Source organism: Carassius gibelio, chromosome B18 (genome assembly GCF_023724105.1).
Source record: "Carassius gibelio isolate Cgi1373 ecotype wild population from Czech Republic chromosome B18, carGib1.2-hapl.c, whole genome shotgun sequence".
NCBI classification, from domain to species: domain Eukaryota; kingdom Metazoa; phylum Chordata; class Actinopteri; order Cypriniformes; family Cyprinidae; genus Carassius; species Carassius gibelio.
In genome coordinates, this window is record NC_068413.1 from 1,008,914 (window position 1) to 1,029,918 (window position 21,005).

The following is a 21,005-nucleotide window of genomic DNA, read 5'->3' on the forward strand; positions in this document are numbered from 1 at the left end:
TTTATGCAAACAAAAATTAAGAATTGCAAAATAAATGAAACAGCGCGGAAGCAATTATTTTGCAATACATATTTTCCATGGTCATATCTATTAATTTATTTGCAACGCTGGTTTTTTTTTGCGTGTCGGTCTAGTTTGAGCTTGCGATGCCATTTTTCCTTTGCGCTTCACTTTTCTGCACGTCTCTCTTTGTGGCACTGTTTTGACGTGGGGGCGGAGTCAATGGATTGGGAAGGGTATAACATGTCTCCATGGAAGTGACGTCATCGGCCCTAGACGCAGCTCACTGATCAAGGTGCTGTCATGATGAGCAGAGTCTTTCGAGTGGATCGTTTATTTTTATTCAGTAGCAATAAAACATTCATTTTTTATTTTTTTATTTTATTAACAAATGTATATGTATTAGCAGCGTTTGCTCAAGTTAAAGAAGTTGTTAACGTGAATATCTGCTGTTTATTTCTCTCAATGTGCACACTTTTATAGCATTATGTGTATTGGGTTCGCAAATCATTTGAGTCAGTTCGGGAGTTCGTAGCGGGTTCGCGAATCATTTGAATCAGTTCGGGAGTTCGTAGCGGATTCGCGAATCATTTGAGTCAGTTCGGGCGTTCGTAGCGGGATCGCGAATCATTTGACTCAATTTGGGGATCGCGAATCATTAGAGTCAGTTCGGGAGTTCGTAACGGGATCGCGAATCATTTGAGTCAGTTCGGGAGTTCGTAGCGGGATCGCGAATCATTTAAGTCATCTGACTCCAGTTTGGGAGTTGGAGCGGGATCGCGAATCATTTGAGTCAGTTTGGGAATCGCAAATCATTTGAATCAGCTCTGGAGTTCGTAGTGGGTTCGCGAATCATTTGAGTCAATTTGGGGATCGCGAATCATTTGAATCAGTTCGGGAGTTCGTAGCGGGATCGCGAATCATTTGAGTCAATTTGGGGATCGCGAATCATTTGAATCAGTTCGGGAGTTCGTAGCGGGATCGCGAATCATTTGAGTCAATTTGGGGATCGCGAATCATTTGAGTCAGTTCGGGAGTTCGTAACGGGATCGCGAATCATTTGAGTCAGTTCGGGAGTTCGTAGCGGGATCGCGAATCACTTGAGTCAGTTTGGGGTCGCAAATCATTTGAAGCAGTTCGGGAGTTCGCAGCGGGATCGCGAATCATTTGAGTCATCTGACTCCAGTTTTGGAGTTGGAGCGGGATCGCGAATCATTTGAGTCAGTTTGGGAATCGCAAATCATTTGAATCAGCTCGGGAGTTCGTACCGGGTTCGCGAATCATTTGAGTCAGTTTGGGGATGGCAAATCATTTGAATCAGTTCGGGAGTTCGGAGCGGTGTGTGTGTCCTAAAGACTGTGCTGCGCAACCGTTAACTGTTAGATGTTCAAAATGTAACGTTAAATCAGACACAATTTAAAACCGAAAAAGAAATATAATACTAAGATTAAAAGTTACAGATACCTGAAGCTGTTGTATCTTGGCGTTCAAGTGTTTTGGCTGGGGGGGGGTTTACTTCCTTTTTTGAAGAAGGAGATGAATTTTGCAATATCCATTTTAATTTTCAAATAATTTGATCTAGTAAAATACTACACGCCAACAAACCGCCTGCTCATTTCATTGGCTGGATCGAACAGACGCTCATCGATGGTTGGCCAGTTTACCTGTCAGTCAGAAGCACTAGACTCAGTGGGCGGTTTTCGTCGGGTGTTAAAGACAACGCGTAACTTACTTGGGTAAATTTACAGACACGGTGGACGTGAGAGTCGAGAGATATTTATTTATTTATTTAAATTCTAATATAAATTACTTTATTGGGCATGAAAACTCATTGATGGCATGGTAGTAATAAAAACATTCGGGGCTTTAATGAAAACATTCGGGGCTCCAGCCCCCTTAGCCCACCCCTAATGCCGCCCCTGCTATTGGCTATTAAGTGAAAAAATGCAAACAATCTTATTGTATTGTGGTCCACAATATTTCGAACCCTCAATATAATCTATAAATCAGCAACACTCTTTTGACTATCATAATGAATTAATGAAGAGATTCCACACATTCCGCTGTGTTTGTGTCACTTTTATTACACACAATTTGTCTCCAAGACATTTCATTCAAGCATGATTGTTTCTTTGCATCATGAGTAGCACCATCCAGCGCAGGTCAATCAAGGAATGCAGGCCCGTCATTGGCTGTCCTGATCATAAACCACGCCCACCTGTCTTCGGGCCTCATCCATGATCTCAGTGAGCAGCTCTGAGTCTGTGAGTGACATCTTGATGCTCTCCTTCAGTCCTGTGAGACAGATCATATCAACATCATCCTGACACAGAGCTCATGCTCATTTCATCACAAGCACAGCAGGTTTAACAGAGCGTCACCTTTCAGCAGACAGCGCCTCACTTCCTCTGCCTCGTATCTCAGTCCTGTGCTGTTGTGGAAGTTCAGAGGCAGGCCGGGTTCAGGAAGAGGGAACTCTGTCTTTTTACCATTCAGCTCCAGAACGGTTGGGCAGTGCATGGGATGCGCCACCTAGAGCACAGAACTGCATTATTCTGCATCAAATGGCATGAGCATGACAAAACTTAGTTTATTAACTAGTGACCATATCAACAATAAAACGAGAAAAAATAGTGCCAAGCTAAATCGTGATTTAGCTTGTTTCCAAAGCAAAATTTGTTTCATTTTTATTTAGTTTAACTCATGTTAAAACTAAAACTGAAATACAAAAAGACAAAATGAAATGAAGTGTGTGTTCTCACTCGGATCATGCCTTTGCTTCCGCAGATGGTGGCATCGTTGGGAAGATCACAGGCGATGGAGCAGACACACACAGCCATCCTGTTCCCCGAGAACTTCAGGACCACCACCATCGACTCATCAACCCCTGACAGAAGAGGCACAGATAACACACACCAGATAACAACAGCCTCAGTCATTTATTCAGGGTTTCTACTGCTTTCATGACGGTAAATGTGCAAGTTTAAAGAACAAGTAAAGAAAACAGAAGGAATCAACTGAACACCATCTGTGAGCACAAAACCAATCATAAGGGTCATCAGAGTCAGAGACTGTTATTAACGACCAGATAACTTTCGATAAATACTACTGGAAGAACATTTGTTCATTAAGAGAACATTCCCAGAATCATATAAGAACATTCCCTTTACAAACTAAATAACTAATTAAGAACCACCTCAGATAGATGCATTTTGCAAAGAGAATATGCATGATAAGTAATGTAGTGGTGATGTTTGCTGTACCTGAGGGAAGCAGGACTCCCGTGGCGTGGATGGATTCTGGTCTTTCCCCCTTGAACACCATCAGAGCCAACTGCAGGCAGTAGATGCCGATGTATATCAGCGCTCCTCCACCCTGCTCCTTCTGTGTGGTGTGCACGCGGTCCAGCAGATGAAGACCGAAATACGCCTTCACCATCTTCACCTCCCCGATGGTGTTTTCTGAGAGCAGCCTGCCAACCTCAGCATACAAGGGGAAACACCTGGACCAGACCGCCTGACACAGACACAGAGAGAGACAGAGACTCAGATAAAGACGGAGACACAGACACAGACACAGATGGAGACACAGACACAGACGGAGACAGAGACACAAACACAGATGGAGACACAGGCGGAGACACAGACACAGACGGAGACACAGACAGAGACACAAACACAGATGGAGACACAGACAGAGACACAGATAGAGACACAGACAGAGACACAGATGGAGACACAGACGGAGACACAGATGGAGACACAGAAGGAGACACAAACAGAGACACATACAGAGATGGAGACACAGACAGAGACGGAGACACAGACGGAGATACAGAAAGAGACACAGACGGAGACACAGACACAGACCGTGACACAGGCAGAGACGGAGACACAGACGGAGACACAGACAGAGACACAGACGGAGACACAGACGGAGACACAGACTGAGACACAGACGGAGACACAGACGGAGACACAGACGGAGACACAGACAGAGACACAGACGGAGACACAGACGGAGACACAGAAAGAGACGGAGACACAGACGGAGACACAGACGGAGACACAGACGGAGACACAGACGGAGACACAGACAGAGACACAGACGGAGACACAGACGGAGACACAGACTGAGACACAGACGGAGACACAGACGGAGACACAGACGGAGACACAGACGGAGACACAGACAGAGACACAGAAAGAGACGGAGACACAGACGGAGACACAGACGGAGACACAGACAGAGACACAGACGGAGACACAGACAGAGACACAAAAAGAGACGGAGACACAGATGGAGACACAGACAGAGACGGTGACACAGACAGAGACACACACACAGACAGAGACACAGACGGAGACAGACACAGACGGAGACATATATATAATTTGAATTTTAATGCATTTACTAATAATAAATCATCATGAGAGCAGAATGCTACTAATCTACAGGAGTGCTGCTGTTAAAATATCTGGAAATCAAAACTCGTCCGTCATTCTGATGATGACACAGACACTGCTCACTCTGTTTTGAACGATGTGACCTCAGGAAACGTCGACTTCTTTCATGGGGAACTCAACTAGTGCGTCTAGTGTCCAGTCTACATTAGTAGATCAGGTCATTGTGCTGCATGCGTTTACCTCCATGAGGAAGACGTTGTTCTCGCGGGCGGCCGAGACGAGCTGTCTGACCTCTCGGAGGTTCATGGCGAAGGGTTTCTCACACAGCACATTCTTCCCAGCGTTGAGGAACAGCAGACCCACCTGCAGATGATGTGTGTGCACAACCCCGATGTACAGCACATCTGACAGGAGACGCTCGTCAGTGACTCTCAGGGACTGTCTCTTCAATTCTGTCCAGCTCTGTCTGTTTACTCACCAATATTGGGGTCCTTCGCCAGCTCCTGGTAGCTGCCATACGCTTTTGGGATGCTGTGGGTTTTTGCAAACTTCTCTGCACTTTCTAGGCTTCTTGATGCAACTGCAACTATCTACAAAACACACACAGGCAGACACAGATGGAAAAGTTAATGATTAAATCAGCAGATGCTTGGTTCGAACTGAAATTTCTTTATCCTTTATTTTACCAGGTATTATCCCTCTGAGATATAACACTCAAAAATATATTTAGAGATTGCTTCTAACATCACAACACTCTGCGTTTCATTCCATGCCTCGGCAATAAATAGTATCATAAGTGGGAATGTGAAGATGCTTTGTTCAAAAATAGTATTGCAGCATGATATATACACAATCCAACATCTTTAGTTTGCATGCATATAAAGCACATCAGAAAGAAAAACAACTTTGGATAATTCTCTTTTTTGCTTCAAAAGGAAAGCATTTGTTTATACGAAAGAGAAAACCCAATTTAGGTCTGAGCTTCTTTAAAAGATTTTCGATATGAATATTGACTGTGTTGTCCTGTACCTGGTGATCTTCGTTAGAAAGTGTCCTCAGAGCAACACAGAAATCATGGCTGATTTTTCCAGCTCCACAGATTCCCCAGCGGGTCGCCATGTTCGCTCTGACCTTCAGATTGTGCGGAGCAGGCTTTTATCTGCGGTCCAGAGTGCAGGTGAGGACGTCATGTGATCTGATAAAGTGTAACTTTGAAGTCAGAAACAGTTGTAAATGTCTTTCTTGTCACAGTGGATTGATGAGCTCATAATGACTCAACACAAATCAGAGCCTCATTACAGGTGCCAGCTAATGATGATCAAGCATGTGTTTATTTTTATTCGTTTATAAAGTATGTCTAGAAAACATTATGTCAGATGCACATTTTCTATATATATATATGTGTGTGTGTGTGTGTACTGTATATACAGGTGCTGGTCATATAATTAGAATATCATCAAAAAGTAGATTTATTTCACTAATTCCCCCCAGTCCACACACACACACACACACACACATATATATATATATGACTTTTATTTTTCCTCCAAGAAAGCTTGTTGATGTATGTTTAAAATAAATCAAGTTATTTAAAATAGTATTTATGGATTTGTGGAAATGTTTCAAGAAAATGTTAAATAATTATAAATTAATGCAAAAATTGCATTGTTGATTCACAGTGTATCTATCTCAATAGCTTTCAGTACTCAGCTCAAATATCACCCACTGACAGGCTTTTAACAGAAGAACATCATGATTTATGACTGCAATGTAAAACTGAAGGATATTGGCTATTAAGTGAAAAATGCAAAAATGCAAACAATCGTATTGTATTGTGGTCCACAATATTTCGAACCCTCAATATAATCTATAAATCAGCAACACTCTTTTGACTATCATAATGAATTAATGAAGAGATTCCACACATTCTGCTGTGTTTGTGTCACTTTTATTACACACAATTTGTCTCCAAGACATTTCATTCAAGCATGATTGTTTCTTTGCATCATGAGTAGCACCATCCAGCGCAGGTCAATCAAGGAATGCAGGCCCGTCATTGGGTGTCCTGATCATAAACCACGCCCACCTGTCTCCGGGCCTCATCCATGATCTCAGTGAGCAGCTCTGAGTCTGTGAGTGACATCTTGATGCTCTCCTTCAGTCCTGTGAGACAGATCATATCAACATCATCCTGACACAGAGCTCATGCTCATTTCATCACAAGCACAGCAGGTTTAACAGAGCGTCACCTTTCAGCAGACAGCGCCTCACTTCCTCTGCCTCGTATCTCAGTCCTGTGCTGTTGTGGAAGTTCAGAGGCAGGCCGGGTTCAGGAAGAGGGAACTCTGTCTTTTTACCATTCAGCTCCAGAACGGTTGGGCAGTGCATGGGGTGCGCCACCTAGAACACAGAACTGCATTATTCTGCATCAAATGGCATTAGCATGACAAAACTTAAGTTTATTTACTAGTGACCATATCAACAATATAACGAGAAAAAAATAGTGCCAAAATGTAGAATATTAATTCAGTATATATATATATATATATATATATATATATATATATATATATATATATATATATATATGTATGTGTGTGTGTGAATCTTAAGTGGATTTACACAAACCTCAAATAAAAGTAAAAAATGAAATAAACGATTAATCGCTGTCGAACGATTAATCGCAATTAATCACGATTTTTTTCATAATACACACACATGCATGTATATATTTAAGAAAAATATGTTACATTTATATATTAAACAATTTATATGAATATACATAGATAAATTTAAATACTTGTTAATATTTTTCTTAATATATGCTGTATGTATGTGTTTATATATACATAATAAATATATTGTAACACACGGGCTTGGGAACAGAAGGTTACTAATATTAAAGTTTATTAAAACAGGTGTATAAGCAAGCAGGAGAAGATTAATATATCCGTATTCGGTGTTGAGTATGGAATCGAAGGCTGGGATTGATACTGGTTTTCTCTTTACAGACAAAGTAAAGAGGGTGACCAGGATGGATGAGTTGTTGCACACACCTCGAGAGAGACGTAGGAGAGGAGGACTTGGAGGAATCATTAAATGACTGAATAGTGAGCAGGTGCTGGTGATTAATACTTGAGTGAGGGAGTGCATTGTGAGCCTGACCGACTTGTGACAGTACTCCCCTCTCCCGGAAGCCTAGTCCTGAGCCATAACACCGGGGAGTGGGGTTGGGCGGGGGTGTGGGGGATCTGGAGACTGGGGCGACCATGGCGGAGCTGCCTCCGAGTCCTTGACTCCAACCCCCACTTCGGCCTCTATGACTGGATCTCTACTGCAACCCCCCGTAAAAAAAAATACTTGAGAAAACTCACTGGGCTGGACTCTGGGCCTGGAGCCGACACTGGACCGAGCTCTAGGGCTGGAACCGAAACTAGAGCAAGCTTTGGGGCTGGAGCCGACACTGGAGCGAGCTCTGGGGCCGACACTGGAGCGAGCTCTGGGGCTGGAACCGACACTGGAGCGAGCTCTGGGGCTAGAGCCGACACTGGAGCGAGCTCTGGGGCTGGAGCCAACACTGGAGCGAGCTCTGGGGCTGGAGCCGACACTGGAGCGAGCTCTGGGGCCGACACTGGAGCGAGCTCTGGGGCTGGAACCGACACTGGAGCGAGCTCTGGGGCTGGAACCGACACTGGAGCGAGCTCTGGGGCTAGAGCCGACACTGGAGCGAGCTCTGGGGCTGGAGCCGACACTGGAGCGAGCTCTGGGGCCGACACTGGAGCGAGCTCTGGGGCTGGAACCGACACTGGAGCGAGCTCTGGGGCTGGAACCGACACTGGAGCGAGCTCTGGGGCTGGAGCTGACAATGGAGCAAGCTCTGGGGCTGGAGCCGACACTGGAGCGAGCTCTGGAGCTGGAGCCGACACTGGAGCGAGCTCTGGGGCTGGAGCGAGCTCTGGGGCTGGAGCCAACACTGGAGCGAGCTCTGGGGCCGGAGCCGACACTGGAGCGAGCTCCGGGGCTGGAGCCGACACTGGAGGGAGCTCCGGAGCTGGAGCTGACACTGGAGCGAGCTCCGGGGCTGGAGCTGACACTGGAGTGAACTGGGGTCCAGGAGCCCTCCTTGAGCTCATCAGGGAATCGGGAGCCCCTCCCTGGGCTCAACTGGGGATTGGGATGCCCAGGAGATGAAGAAGGGATAGTCAGGATCAGCGGAGATACAGGGGATTCAGTGCTGGGCGGAACCAGCGGAGACACAGGGGACTCTATGCTGGGCAGAACCAGCGGAGACACATGAGATTCATTTCTGGGCAGAACCAGCGGAGACACAGGAGATTCATTGCTGGGCAATTAAGAACAGGAATACCATGGTCCTTAAACCAGGTACTGGTAGCTTTGGCACTGTGTGCAGGTTTCAAGTCCTGTTGGAAAATGAAATCTGCATCTCCATAAAGTTGGTCAACAGCAGGAAGCATGAAGTGCTCTAAAACTTCCTGGTATATGGCTGCATTGACCTTTGACTTCAGAAAACACAGTGGACCAACACCAGCAGATGACATGGCACCCCAAACCATCACTGACTGTGGAAACTTTACACTGGACCTCAAGCAATGTGGATTGTGTACCTCTCCTATCTTCCTCCAGACTCTTGGACCCTGATATCCAAAGGAAATGCAAAATTTACTTTCATCAGAGAACATAAATTTGGACCACTCAGTAGCAGTGCAGTCTTTTTTGAAGTGAGATGTTTCAGAAGCTGTCTGTTGTTCAAGGGTGGCTTGACACAAGGAATGCGAAGCTGAAACCTATGTCTTGCATACGTCTGTGTGTAGTGGTTCTTGAAGCACTGACTCCAGCTGCAGTCCACTCTTTATGAATCTCCCCCACATTTTTGAATGCACCTTGTGCAAGGTGTCAATGGTCGTCTTTTGGACAACAGTCAAATCAGCAGTCTTCCCCATGATTGGGTAGCCTACAGTTCTAGACTGAGAGACCATTTAAAGTCCTTTGCAGGTGTTTTGAGTTAATTAACTGATTAGAGTGTGGCACCAAGTGTCTTTAATATTGAACCTTTTCACAATATTCTTATTTTCTGAGATACTGAATTTGGGATTTTCCTTAGTTGTCAATTATAATCATCAAAATTAAAAGAAATAAACATTTGAAATACATCAGTCTGTGTGTAATGAATGAATATAATATACAAGTTTCACTTTTTGAATGGAATTAAGGAAATAAATCAACTTTTTGATGATATTCTAAGCACGTGTAAGTGGCAAGTGCAAAATTGATTTGTATTAGAAACATATCAACAAGAACAGTCCAATGTACTATAAATGAATGATTTTACAATGTTTGTTTCAGTTCAGTCATGATTTGAAATGAAATGTGTGTCCTCACTCGGATCATGCCTTTGCTTCCGCAGATGGTGGCATCATTGGGAAGATCACAGGCGATGGAGCAGACACACACAGCCATCCTGTTCCCCGAGAACTTCAGGACCACCACCATCGACTCATCAACCCCTGACAGAAGAGGCACAGATAACACACACCAGATAACAACAGCCTCAATGATTTATTCAGGGTTTCTACTGCTTTTATGAAGGTAAATGTATAGTTTTTAAGACCAAATTATTTTTTATGTGAACATTAGAGAAAACATTAAAGCTGCGGTAGGTAACTTTTGACACTCTAGCGGTTAATAAACAGAACTGCTTGCGTCTTGCGGAAGAACATTGTAGCCGGAGCTATTCTCTCTGTTTATGTCTATGAAGAATCACAACGGTACTGGGTTACTCCGCTGAGGTACCCCCGAAGCAATCTAAAATAGTCTGAATATAAACACTTATTATAGATGTACCCTAATGATTCAGGACAGGCTAAAAGCACGGTTTGAAAAATGGATTCATGGTGTACTCGGTTATTATATACATTTTGTAAATCTTGAACACAAAAAAAGTTACGGACCGCAGCTCTGATTGGTTGTTTCTAACCGGAAGCGGATGAAATTACTGCAAATGGCAATAGGACCACTGGGAGGAGCTAGAGGAGCTTGATTTTTTCACGGATTATCTATCTCATATTCTACTGTCAGGACATAATGACAGGTTTCACAAATACATTTTTACAAAAGTTACCTACTTCAGCTTTAAATGAACATTCAATTTTATCATTTTGCTCTCGTGTTTCGAAATTCTGAAATTTTGATTCAGAAATCTAAAACTAGTAAATAACTGACCTATGTACAAGTAAAGTTGTGCATACGTTTTTAGAGCATTATTAATGACCAGATAACATTAGATAAATACTACTGGAAGAACATTTGTTCATTAAGAGAACATTCCCAGAATGCTGTAAGAACATTCCCTTTACAAACTAAAAAACAAACTAAGAACCGTCTCAGATAGATGCATTTTGCAAAGAGAATATGCATGATAAGTAATGTAGTGGTGATATTTGCTGTACCTGAGGGAAGCAGGACTCCCGTGGCGTGGATGGATTCTGGTCTTTCCCCCTTGAACACCATCAGAGCGAACTGTAGGCAGTAGATGCCGATGTCCATCAGCGCTCCTCCACCCTGCTCCTTCTGTGTGCTGCGCTCACGGTCCAGCAGAGGAAGACCGAAATACGCCTTCACCATCTTCACCTCCCCAACTGTGTTTTCTGAGAGCAGCCTGCCGACCTCAGCATACAAGGGGAAACACCTGGACCAGACTGCCTGACACAGACAGAGACAGAGACAGAGACACATATGGAGACGGAGACACAGACAGAAACACAGACAGAGACACAGACGGAGACACAGATGGAGACAGAGACACAGACAGAAACACAGACACAGACAGAGACACAGACGGAGACACAGATGGAGACAGAGACACATACAGAGATGGAGAAGGACACACAGACAGAGACAAAGAGATGGAGACACAGACAGAGACAGAGACAGAGTCAGAGACACAGATGGAAATGGATAAACAGACACAGACAGAGACAGAGACAGAGTCAGAGACACAGATGGAAATGGATACACAGACAGAGACACAGATGGAGAAACAGATGGAGACAGAGACAGAGACACAGACGGAGACAGAGAGGCAGAGACAGAGACACAGACACAGATGGAGACACAGATGGAGATGGAGACAGAGAAAGAGACAGAGACAAAGACAATTAGGTTGACAGTTAATATATATATATATATATTTTTATGAAATATTAAATAAAAAAAATAAAAATATTTTTTTTCATCAAGAATTATATATATATATATATTTTCTTTTTTTGCATGGTGAAATTATAAACACATTCCCCTTAAATTCTCATTACTTGAACTGATTTAGAGGAAACAATTAAATATTATTTGGATTTTAGTGCATTTACAAATAGTATTAGAAAATCATTAGATTTTGCCTTATTTTAAAGTTTTAGATTAATGCGTATTTTAATTAAAAATATTTTGTTTTCATAATAATAACTGAATGAGAATCATGATTACAATTAATGAAAATTCACAAAAGCAAAATGCAATAAGTTAATCAGAATGTGGGAAGAAATGTGCATAGTTAATGTCACAAGTAGATACTGTTATTTTATATATATACACACACACACACACACACACACACACAAACATTATTTTTTTCATTACCTGTGTCGTGAAATATAACCAGGACATGTTTTCAGTAGATTCCCTCCACATTAATCCCAGATTCATTCATGAGAGCAGAATGCTACTAAAGTACAAGAGTGATGCTGTTGAAATATCTGGAAATCAAAACTCGTCCGTCATTCTGATGATGACACAGACACTGCTCACTCTGTTTTGAACGATGTGACCTCAGGAAACGTCCACGTCTTTCGTGGTGAACTCAACTAGTGCGTCTAGTGTCCAGTCTACATTAGTAGATCAGGTCATTGTGCTGCATGCGTTTACCTCCATGAGGAAGACGTTGTTCTCGCGGGCGGCCGAGACGAGCTGTCTGACCTCTCGGAGGTTCATGGCGAAGGGTTTCTCACACAGCACATTCTTCCCAGCGTTGAGGAACAGCAGACCCACCTGCAGATGATGTGTGTGCACAACCCCGATGTACAGCACATCTGACAGGAGACGCTCGTCAGTGACTCTCAGGGACTGTCTCTTCAATTCTGTCCAGCTCTGTCTGTTTACTCACCAATATTGGGGTCCTTCGCCAGCTCCTGGTAGCTGCCATACGCTTTTGGGATGCTGTGGGTTTTTGCAAACTTCTCTGCACTTTCTAGGCTTCTTGATGCAACTGCAACTATCTACAAAACACAAACAGACAGAAACTTAATGACTGAGTCAGATTTTCTCATCCAGCAGCATATAAAAATAATTGCATAAACCATTCAATTGTTTCTTCTAGGTAACACTTCAAAAACATTTTTAGAGATTGCTTCTAACATCACAACACTCTGTGTTTCATTCCATGCCTCGGCAATAAATAGTATCATAAGTGGGAATGTGAAGATGCATTGGTCACAAATCGTATTGTAGCATGATATATACACAATCCAACATCTTTAGTTTGCATGCATATAAAGCACATCAGAAAGAAAAACAACTTTGGATAATTCTCTTTTTTGCTTCAAAAGGAAAGCATTTGTTTATACGAAAGAGAAAACCCAATTTAGGTCTGAGCTTCTTTAAAAGATTTTCAATATGAATATTGACTGTGTTGTCCTGTACCTGGTGATCTTCGTTAGAAAGTGTCCTCAGAGCAACACAGAAATCATGGCTGATTTTTCCAGCTCCACAGATTCCCCAGCGGGTCGCCATGTTCGCTCTGACCTTCAGATTGTGCGGAGCAGGCTTTTATCTGTGGTCCAGAGTGCAGGTGAGGACGTCATGTGATCTGATAAAGTGTAACTTTGAAGTCAGAAACAGTTGTAAATGTCTTTCTGTAAATCTATTTTTTGTCACAGTGGATTGATGAGCTCATAATGACTCAACACAAATCAGAGCCTCATTACAGGTGCCAGCTAATGATGATCAAGCATGTGTTTATTTTTATTCGTTTATAAAGTATGTCTAGAAAACATTATGTCACTCCGGTGGAGACCAGCCAGATGCACATTTTCTATATATATATGTGTGTGTGTGTGTGTGTGTGTGTGTGTACTGTATATACAGGTGCTGGTCATATAATTAGAATATCATCAAAAAGTAGATTTATTTCACTAATTCCCCCCAGTCCACACACACACACATACAGTATATATATATATATGACTTTAATATTTCCTCCAAGAAAGCTTGTTGATGTATGTTTAAAATAAATCAAGTTATTTAAAATAGTATTTATGGATTTGTGGAAATGTTTCAAGAAAATGTTAAATAATTATAAATTAATGCAAAAATTGCATTGTTGATTCACAGTGTATCTATCTCAATAACTTTCAGTACTCAGCTCAAATATCACCCACTGACAGGCTTTTAACAGAAGAACATCATGATTTATGGCTGCAATGTAAAACTGAAGGATATTGGCTATTAAGTGAAAAATGCAAAAATGCAAACAATCGTATTGTATTGTGGTCCACAATATTTCGAACCCTCAATATAATCTATAAATCAGCAACACTCTTTTGACTATCATAATGAATTAATGAAGAGATTCCACACATTCCGCTGTGTTTGTGTCACTTTTATTACACACAATTTGTCTCCAAGACATTTCATTCAAGCATGATTGTTTCTTTGCATCATGAGTAGCACCATCCAGCGCAGGTCAATCAAGGAATGCAGGCCCGTCATTGGGTGTCCTGATCATAAACCACGCCCACCTGTCTCCGGGCCTCATCCATGATCTCAGTGAGCAGCTCTGAGTCTGTGAGTGACATCTTGATGCTCTCCTTCAGTCCTGTGAGACAGATCATATCAACATCATCCTGACACAGAGCTCATGCTCATTTCATCACAAGCACAGCAGGTTTAACAGAGCGTCACCTTTCAGCAGACAGCGCCTCACTTCCTCTGCCTCGTATCTCAGTCCTGTGCTGTTGTGGAAGTTCAGAGGCAGGCCGGGTTCAGGAAGAGGGAACTCTGTCTTTTTACCATTCAGCTCCAGAACGGTTGGGCAGTGCATGGGGTGCGCCACCTAGAACACAGAACTGCATTATTCTGCATCAAATGGCATTAGCATGACAAAACTTAAGTTTATTTACTAGTGACCATATCAACAATAAAACGAGAAAAAAATAGTGCCAAAATGTAGAATATTAATTCAGTATATATATATATATATATATATATATATATATATATATATATATATATATATATATGTGTGTGTGTGAATCTTAAGTGGATTTACACAAACCTCAAATAAAAGTAAAAAATGAAATAAACGATTAATCGCTGTCGAACGATTAATTGCAATTTATCACAATTTTTTTCATAATACACACACATGCATGTATATATTTAAGAAAAATATGTTACATTTATATATTAAACAATTTATATGAATATACATAGATAAATTTAAATACTTGTTAATATTTTTCTTAATATATGCTGTATGTATGTGTTTATATATACATAATAAATATATTGTAACACACGGGCTCGGGAACAGAAGGTTAATAATATTAAAGTTTATTAAAACAGGTGTATAAGCAAGCAGGAGAAGATTAATATATCCGTATTCGGTGTTGAGTATGGAATCGAAGGCTGGGATTGATACTGGTTTTCTCTTTACAGACAAAGTAAAGAGGGTGACCAGGATGGATGAGTTGTTGCACACACCTCGAGAGAGACGTAGGAGAGGAGGACTTGGAGGAATCATTAAATGACTGAATAGTGAGCAGGTGCTGGTGATTAATACTTGAGTGAGGGAGTGCATTGTGAGACCGACTTGTGACAGTACTCCCCTCTCCCGGAAGCCTAGTCCTGAGCCATAACACCGGGGAGTGGGGTTGGGCGGGGGTGTGGGGGATCTGGAGACTGGGGCGACCATGGCGGAGCTGCCTCCGAGTCCTTGACTCCAACCCCCACCTCGGCCTCTATGGCTGGATCTCTACTGCAACCCCCCGTAAAAAAAAATACTTGAGAAAACTCACTGGGCTGGACTCTGGGCCTGGAGCCGACACTGGACCGAGCTCTAGGGCTGGAACCAAAACTAGAGCAAGCTTTGGGGCTGGAGCCGACACTGGAGCGAGCTCTGGGGCTGGAGCCGACACTGGAGCGAGCTCTGGGGCCGACACTGGAGCGAGCTCTGGGGCTGGAGCCGACACTGGAGCGAGCTCTGGAGCTGGAGCCGACACTGGAGCGAGCTCTGGGGCCGACACTGGAGCGAGCTCTGGGGCTGGAGCCGACACTGGAGTGAGCTCTGGGGCTGGAGCCAACACTGGAGCGAGCTCTGGGGCTGGAGCCGACACTGGACCGAGCTCTGGGGCTTGAGCCGACACTGGAGGGAGCTCCGGAGCTGGAGCCGGAGCCGACACTGGAGCAAGCTCTGGGGCTGGAGCCGACACTGGAGGGAGCTCCGGAGCTGGAGCCGGAGCCGACACTGGAGCGAGCTCCGGGGCTGGAGCCGACACTGGAGTGAGCTCCGGGGCTGGAGCTGACACTGGAGTGAGCTTTGGGGCTGGAGCTGACACTGGAGTGAGCTCTGGAGCTGGAGCTGACACTGGAGCAAGCTCTGGGGCTGGAGCTGACACTGGAGTGAGCTCCGGGGCTGGAGCTGACACTGGAGTGAGCTTTGGGGCTGGAGCTGACACTGGAGTGAGCTCTGGGGCTAGAGCTGACATTGGAGTGCGCTCTGGAGCTGGAGCTGACACTGGAGCGAACTGGGGTTCAGGAGCCCTCCTTGAGCTCATCAGGGAATCGGGAGCCCCTCCCTGGGCTCAACTGGGGATTGGGATGCCCAGGAGATGAAGAAGGGATAGTCAGGATCAGCGGAGATACAGGGGATTCAGTGCTGGGCGGAACCAGTTGAGACACAGGAGATTCATTTCTGGGCGGAACCAGCGGAGACACAGGGGACTCTATGCTGGGCGGAACCAGCGGAGACACATGAGATTCATTTCTGGGCAGAACCAGCGGAGACACAGGAGATTGCTGGGCAATTAAGAACAGGGATACCATGGTCCTTAAACCAGGTACTGGTAGCTTTGGCACTGTGTGCAGGTTTCAAGTCCTGTTGGAAAATGAAATCTGCATCTCCATAAAGTTGGTCAACAGCAGGAAGCATGAAGTGCTCTAAAACTTCCTGGTATATGGCTGCATTGACCTTTGACTTCAGAAAACACAGTGGACCAACACCAGCAGATGACATGGCACCCCAAACCATCACTGACTGTGGAAACTTTACACTGGATCTCAAGCAATGTGGATTGTGTACCTCTCCTATCTTCCTCCAGACTCTTGGACCCTGATATCCAAAGGAAATGCAAAATTTACTTTCATCAGAGAACATAAATTTGGACCACTCAGTAGCAGTCCAGTCTTTTTTGAAGTGAGATGTTTCAGACGCTGTCTGTTGTTCAAGGGGGGCTTGACACAAGGAATGCGAAGCTGAAACCCATGTCTTGCATACGTCTGTGTGTAGTGGTTCTTGAAGCACTGACTCCAGCTGCAGTCCACTCTTTGTGAATCTCCCCCACATTTTTGAATGCACCTTGTGCAAGGTGTCAATGGTCGTCTTTTGGACAACAGTCAAATCAGCAGTCTTCCCCATGATTGGGTAGCCTATAGTTCTAGACTGAGAGACCATTTAAAGTCCTTTGCAGGTGTTTTGAGTTAATTAGCTGATTAGAGTGTGGCACCAAGTGTCTTTAATATTGAACCTTTTCACAATATTCTTATTTTCTGAGATACTGAATTTGGGATTTTCCTTAGTTGTCAATTATAATCATCAAAATTAAAAGAAATAAACATTTGAAATACATCAGTCTGTGTGTAATGAATGAATATAATATACAAGTTTCACTTTTTGAATGGAATTAAGGAAATAAATCAACTTTTTGATGATATTCTAATTATATGACCAGCACGTGTAAGTGGCAAGTGCAAAATTGATTTGTATTAGAAACATATCAACAAGAACAGTCCAATGTACTATAAATGAATGATTTTATAATGTTTGTTTCAGTTCAGTCATGATGTGAAATGAAATGTGTGTCCTCACTCGGATCATGCCTTTGCTTCCGCAGATGGTGGCATCATTGGGAAGATCACAGGCGATGGAGCAGACACACACAGCCATCCTGTTCCCCGAGAACTTCAGGACCACCACCATCGACTCATCAACCCCTGACAGAAGAGGCACAGATAACACACACCAGATAACAACAGCCTCAATGATTTATTCAGGGTTTCTACTGCTTTTATGAAGGTAAATGTACAGTTTTTAAGACCAAATTATTTTTTATGTGAACATTAGAGAAAACATTAAAGCTGCGGTAGGTAACTTTTGACACTCTAGCGGTTAATAAACAGAACTGCTTGCATCTTGCGGAAGAACATTGTAGCCGGAGCTACTTCTCTCTGTTTATGTCTATGAAGAATCACAAAGGTACTGGGTTACTCCGCTGAGGTACCCCCGAAGCAATCTAAAATAGTCTGAATATAAACACTTATTATAGATGTACCCTAATGATTCAGGACAGGCTAAAAGCACGGTTTGGAAAATGGATTCATGGTGTACTCGGTTATTATATACATTTTGTAAATCTTGAACACAAAAAAAAGTTACGGACCGCAGCTCTGATTGGTTGTTTCTAACCGGGAGCGGATGAATTTCTGCAAATGGCAATAGGACACTGGGAGGAGCTAGAGGAGCTTGATTTTTTTCTATCTCATATTCTACTGTCAGGACATAATGACAGGTTTCACAAATACATTTTTACAAAAGTTACCTACTTCAGCTTTAAGTGAACATTCAATTTTTACATTTTGCTCTCGTGTTTCGAAATTCTGAAATTTTGATTCAGAAATCTAAAACTAGTAAATAACTGACCTATGTACAAGTAAAGTTGTGCATACGTTTTTAGAGCATTATTAATGACCAGATAACATTAGATAAATACTACTGGAAGAACATTTGTTCATTAAGAGAACATTCCCAGAATCCTATAAGAACATTCCCTTTACAAACTAAAAAACAAACTAAGAACCGTCTCAGATAGATGCATTTTGCAAAGAGAATATGCATGATAAGTAATGTAGTGGTGATATTTGCTGTACCTGAGGGAAGCAGGACTCCCGTGGCGTGGATGGATTCTGGTCTTTCCCCCTTGAACACCATCAGAGCGAACTGTAGGCAGTAGATGCCGATGTCCATCAGCGCTCCTCCACCCTGCTCCTTCTGTGTGCTGCGCTCACGGTCCAGCAGAGGAAGACCGAAATACGCCTTCACCATCTTCACCTCCCCGATGGTGTTTTCTGAGAGCAGCCTGCCGACCTCAGCATACAAGGGGAAACACCTGGACCAGACCGCCTGACACAGACAGAGACAGAGACGGAGACACAGATGGAGACGGAGACACAGACAGAAACACAGATGGAGACAGAGACACAGACAGAGACACAGATGGAGACAGAGACACATACAGAGATGGAGAAGGACACACAGACAGAGACAAAGAGATGGAGACACAGACAGAGACACAGACGGAGACACAGACAGAGACACAGATGGAGAAACAGATGGAGACGGAGACAGAGACACAGACGGAGACACAGATGGAGATGGAGACACAGACAGAGACAGAGAGGCAGAGACAGAGACACAGACACAGATGGAGACACAGATGGAGACACAGATGGAGACGGAGACAGAGACAGAGACAAAGACGGAGACACAGATGGAGATGGAGACAGAGAAAGAGACAGAGACAAAGACAAAGACAATTAGGTTGACAGTTAATATATATATATATATATATTTATGAAATATAAAATAAATAAAATAAAATAAAATAAAATAAAATAAAATAATTAAAAAATATTTTTTTTCATCAAGAATTATATATATATTTTAGTGCATTTACAAATAGTATTAGAAAATCATTAGATTTTGCCTTATTTTAAAGTTTTAGATTAATGCGTATTTTAATTAAAAATATTTTGTTTTCATAATAATAACTGAATGAGAATCATGATTACAATTAATGAAAATTCACAAAAGCAAAATGCAATAAGTTAATCAGAATGTGGGAAGAAATGTGCATAGTTAATGTCACAAGTAGATACTGTTATTTTATATATATATACACACACACACACACACACACACACACACAAACATTATTTTTTTCATTACCTGTGTCGTGAAATATAACCAGGACATGTTTTCAGTAGATTCCCTCCACATTAATCCCAGATTCATTCATGAGAGCAGAATGCTACTAATCTACAAGAATGCTGCTGTTGAAATATCTGGAAATCAAAACTCGTCCGTCATTCTGATGATGACACAGACACTGCTCACTCTGTTTTGAATGATGTGACCTCAGGAAACGTCCACTTCTTTCATGGGGAACTCAACTAGTGCGTCTAGTGTCCAGTCTACATTAGTAGATCAGGTCATTGTGCTGCATGCGTTTACCTCCATGAGGAAGACGTTGTTCTCGCGGGCGGCCGAGACGAGCTGTCTGACCTCTCGGAGGTTCATGGCGAAGGGTTTCTCACACAGCACATTCTTCCCAGCGTTGAGGAACAGCAGACCCACCTGCAGATGATGTGTGTGCACAACCCCGATGTACAGCACATCTGACAGGAGACGCTCGTCAGTGACTCTCAGGGACTGTCTCTTCAATTCTGTCCAGCTCTGTCTGTTTACTCACCAATATTGGGGTCCTTCGCCAGCTCCTGGTAGCTGCCATATGCTTTTGGGATGCTGTGGGTTTTTGCAAACTTCTCTGCACTTTCTAGGCTTCTTGATGCAACTGCAACTATCTACAAAACACAAACAGACAGAAAGTTAATGACTGAGTCAGATTTTCTCATCCAGCAGCATATAAAAATAATTGCATAAACCATTCAATTGTTTCTTCTAGGTAACACTTCAAAAATATATTTAGAGATTGCTTCTAACATCACAACACTCTGCGTTTCATTCCATGCCTCGGCAATAAATAGTATCATAAGTGGAAATGTGAAGATGCATTGGTCACAAATAGTATTGTAGCATGATATATACACAATCCAACATCTTTAGTTTGCATGCATATAAAGCACATCAGAAAGAAAAACAACTTTGGATAATTCTCTTTTTTGCTTCAAAAGGAAAGCATTTGTTTATACGAAAGAGAAAACCCAATTTAGGTCTGAGCTTCTTTAAAAGATTTTCGATATGAATATTGACTGTGTTGTCCTGTACCTGGTGATCTTCGTTAGAAAGTGTCCTCAGAGCAACACAGAAATCATGGCTGATTTTTCCAGCTCCACAGATTCCCCAGCGGGTCGCCATGTTCGCTCTGACCTTCAGATTGTGCGGAGCAGGCTTTTATCTGTGGTCCAGAGTGCAGGTGAGGACGTCATGTGATCTGATAAAGTGTAACTTTGAAGTCAGAAACAGTTGTAAATGTCTTTCTGTAAATCTATTTTTTGTCACAGTGGATTGATGAG

The 21,005-nt window shown here is 42.9% G+C and overlaps 4 protein-coding genes across 4 annotated transcripts; all 4 read right to left on the bottom strand.

The window, feature by feature from the left end:
- Positions 1-2,064: 2,064 nt before the first annotated feature.
- On the bottom strand, positions 2,065-5,602 carry LOC127977618 (trans-1,2-dihydrobenzene-1,2-diol dehydrogenase). Its single transcript, XM_052582593.1, has 7 exons — positions 5,436-5,602; positions 4,885-4,996; positions 4,647-4,810; positions 3,264-3,516; positions 2,763-2,887; positions 2,382-2,532; positions 2,065-2,295 (listed from the first exon to the last, which is right to left on the bottom strand). The coding sequence occupies exons 1-7, from the start codon at positions 5,523-5,525 to the stop codon at positions 2,186-2,188; spliced, it is 1,005 nt and encodes a 334-aa protein (XP_052438553.1). The 5' UTR covers positions 5,526-5,602; the 3' UTR covers positions 2,065-2,185.
- A 349-nt stretch (positions 5,603-5,951) lies between these two features.
- On the bottom strand, positions 5,952-13,251 carry LOC127977619 (trans-1,2-dihydrobenzene-1,2-diol dehydrogenase-like). The gene is made up of 7 exons (XM_052582594.1): positions 13,119-13,251; positions 12,583-12,694; positions 12,345-12,508; positions 10,874-11,126; positions 9,807-9,931; positions 6,656-6,806; positions 5,952-6,569 (listed from the first exon to the last, which is right to left on the bottom strand). Exons 1-7 carry the CDS (start codon positions 13,206-13,208, stop codon positions 6,460-6,462), a joined length of 1,005 nt encoding a protein of 334 aa, XP_052438554.1. The 5' UTR covers positions 13,209-13,251; the 3' UTR covers positions 5,952-6,459.
- A 423-nt stretch (positions 13,252-13,674) lies between these two features.
- On the bottom strand, positions 13,675-20,890 carry LOC127977621 (trans-1,2-dihydrobenzene-1,2-diol dehydrogenase-like). Its single transcript, XM_052582596.1, has 7 exons — positions 20,758-20,890; positions 20,222-20,333; positions 19,984-20,147; positions 18,621-18,873; positions 17,563-17,687; positions 14,379-14,529; positions 13,675-14,292 (listed from the first exon to the last, which is right to left on the bottom strand). The coding sequence occupies exons 1-7, from the start codon at positions 20,845-20,847 to the stop codon at positions 14,183-14,185; spliced, it is 1,005 nt and encodes a 334-aa protein (XP_052438556.1). The 5' UTR covers positions 20,848-20,890; the 3' UTR covers positions 13,675-14,182.
- On the bottom strand, positions 14,722-17,548 carry LOC127977623 (magnetosome-associated protein MamJ-like). Its single transcript, XM_052582598.1, has 2 exons — positions 16,666-17,548; positions 14,722-16,572 (listed from the first exon to the last, which is right to left on the bottom strand). Exon 2 carries the CDS (start codon positions 16,250-16,252, stop codon positions 15,437-15,439), a length of 816 nt encoding a protein of 271 aa, XP_052438558.1. The 5' UTR covers positions 16,253-16,572; positions 16,666-17,548; the 3' UTR covers positions 14,722-15,436.
- Positions 20,891-21,005: the final 115 nt, after the last annotated feature.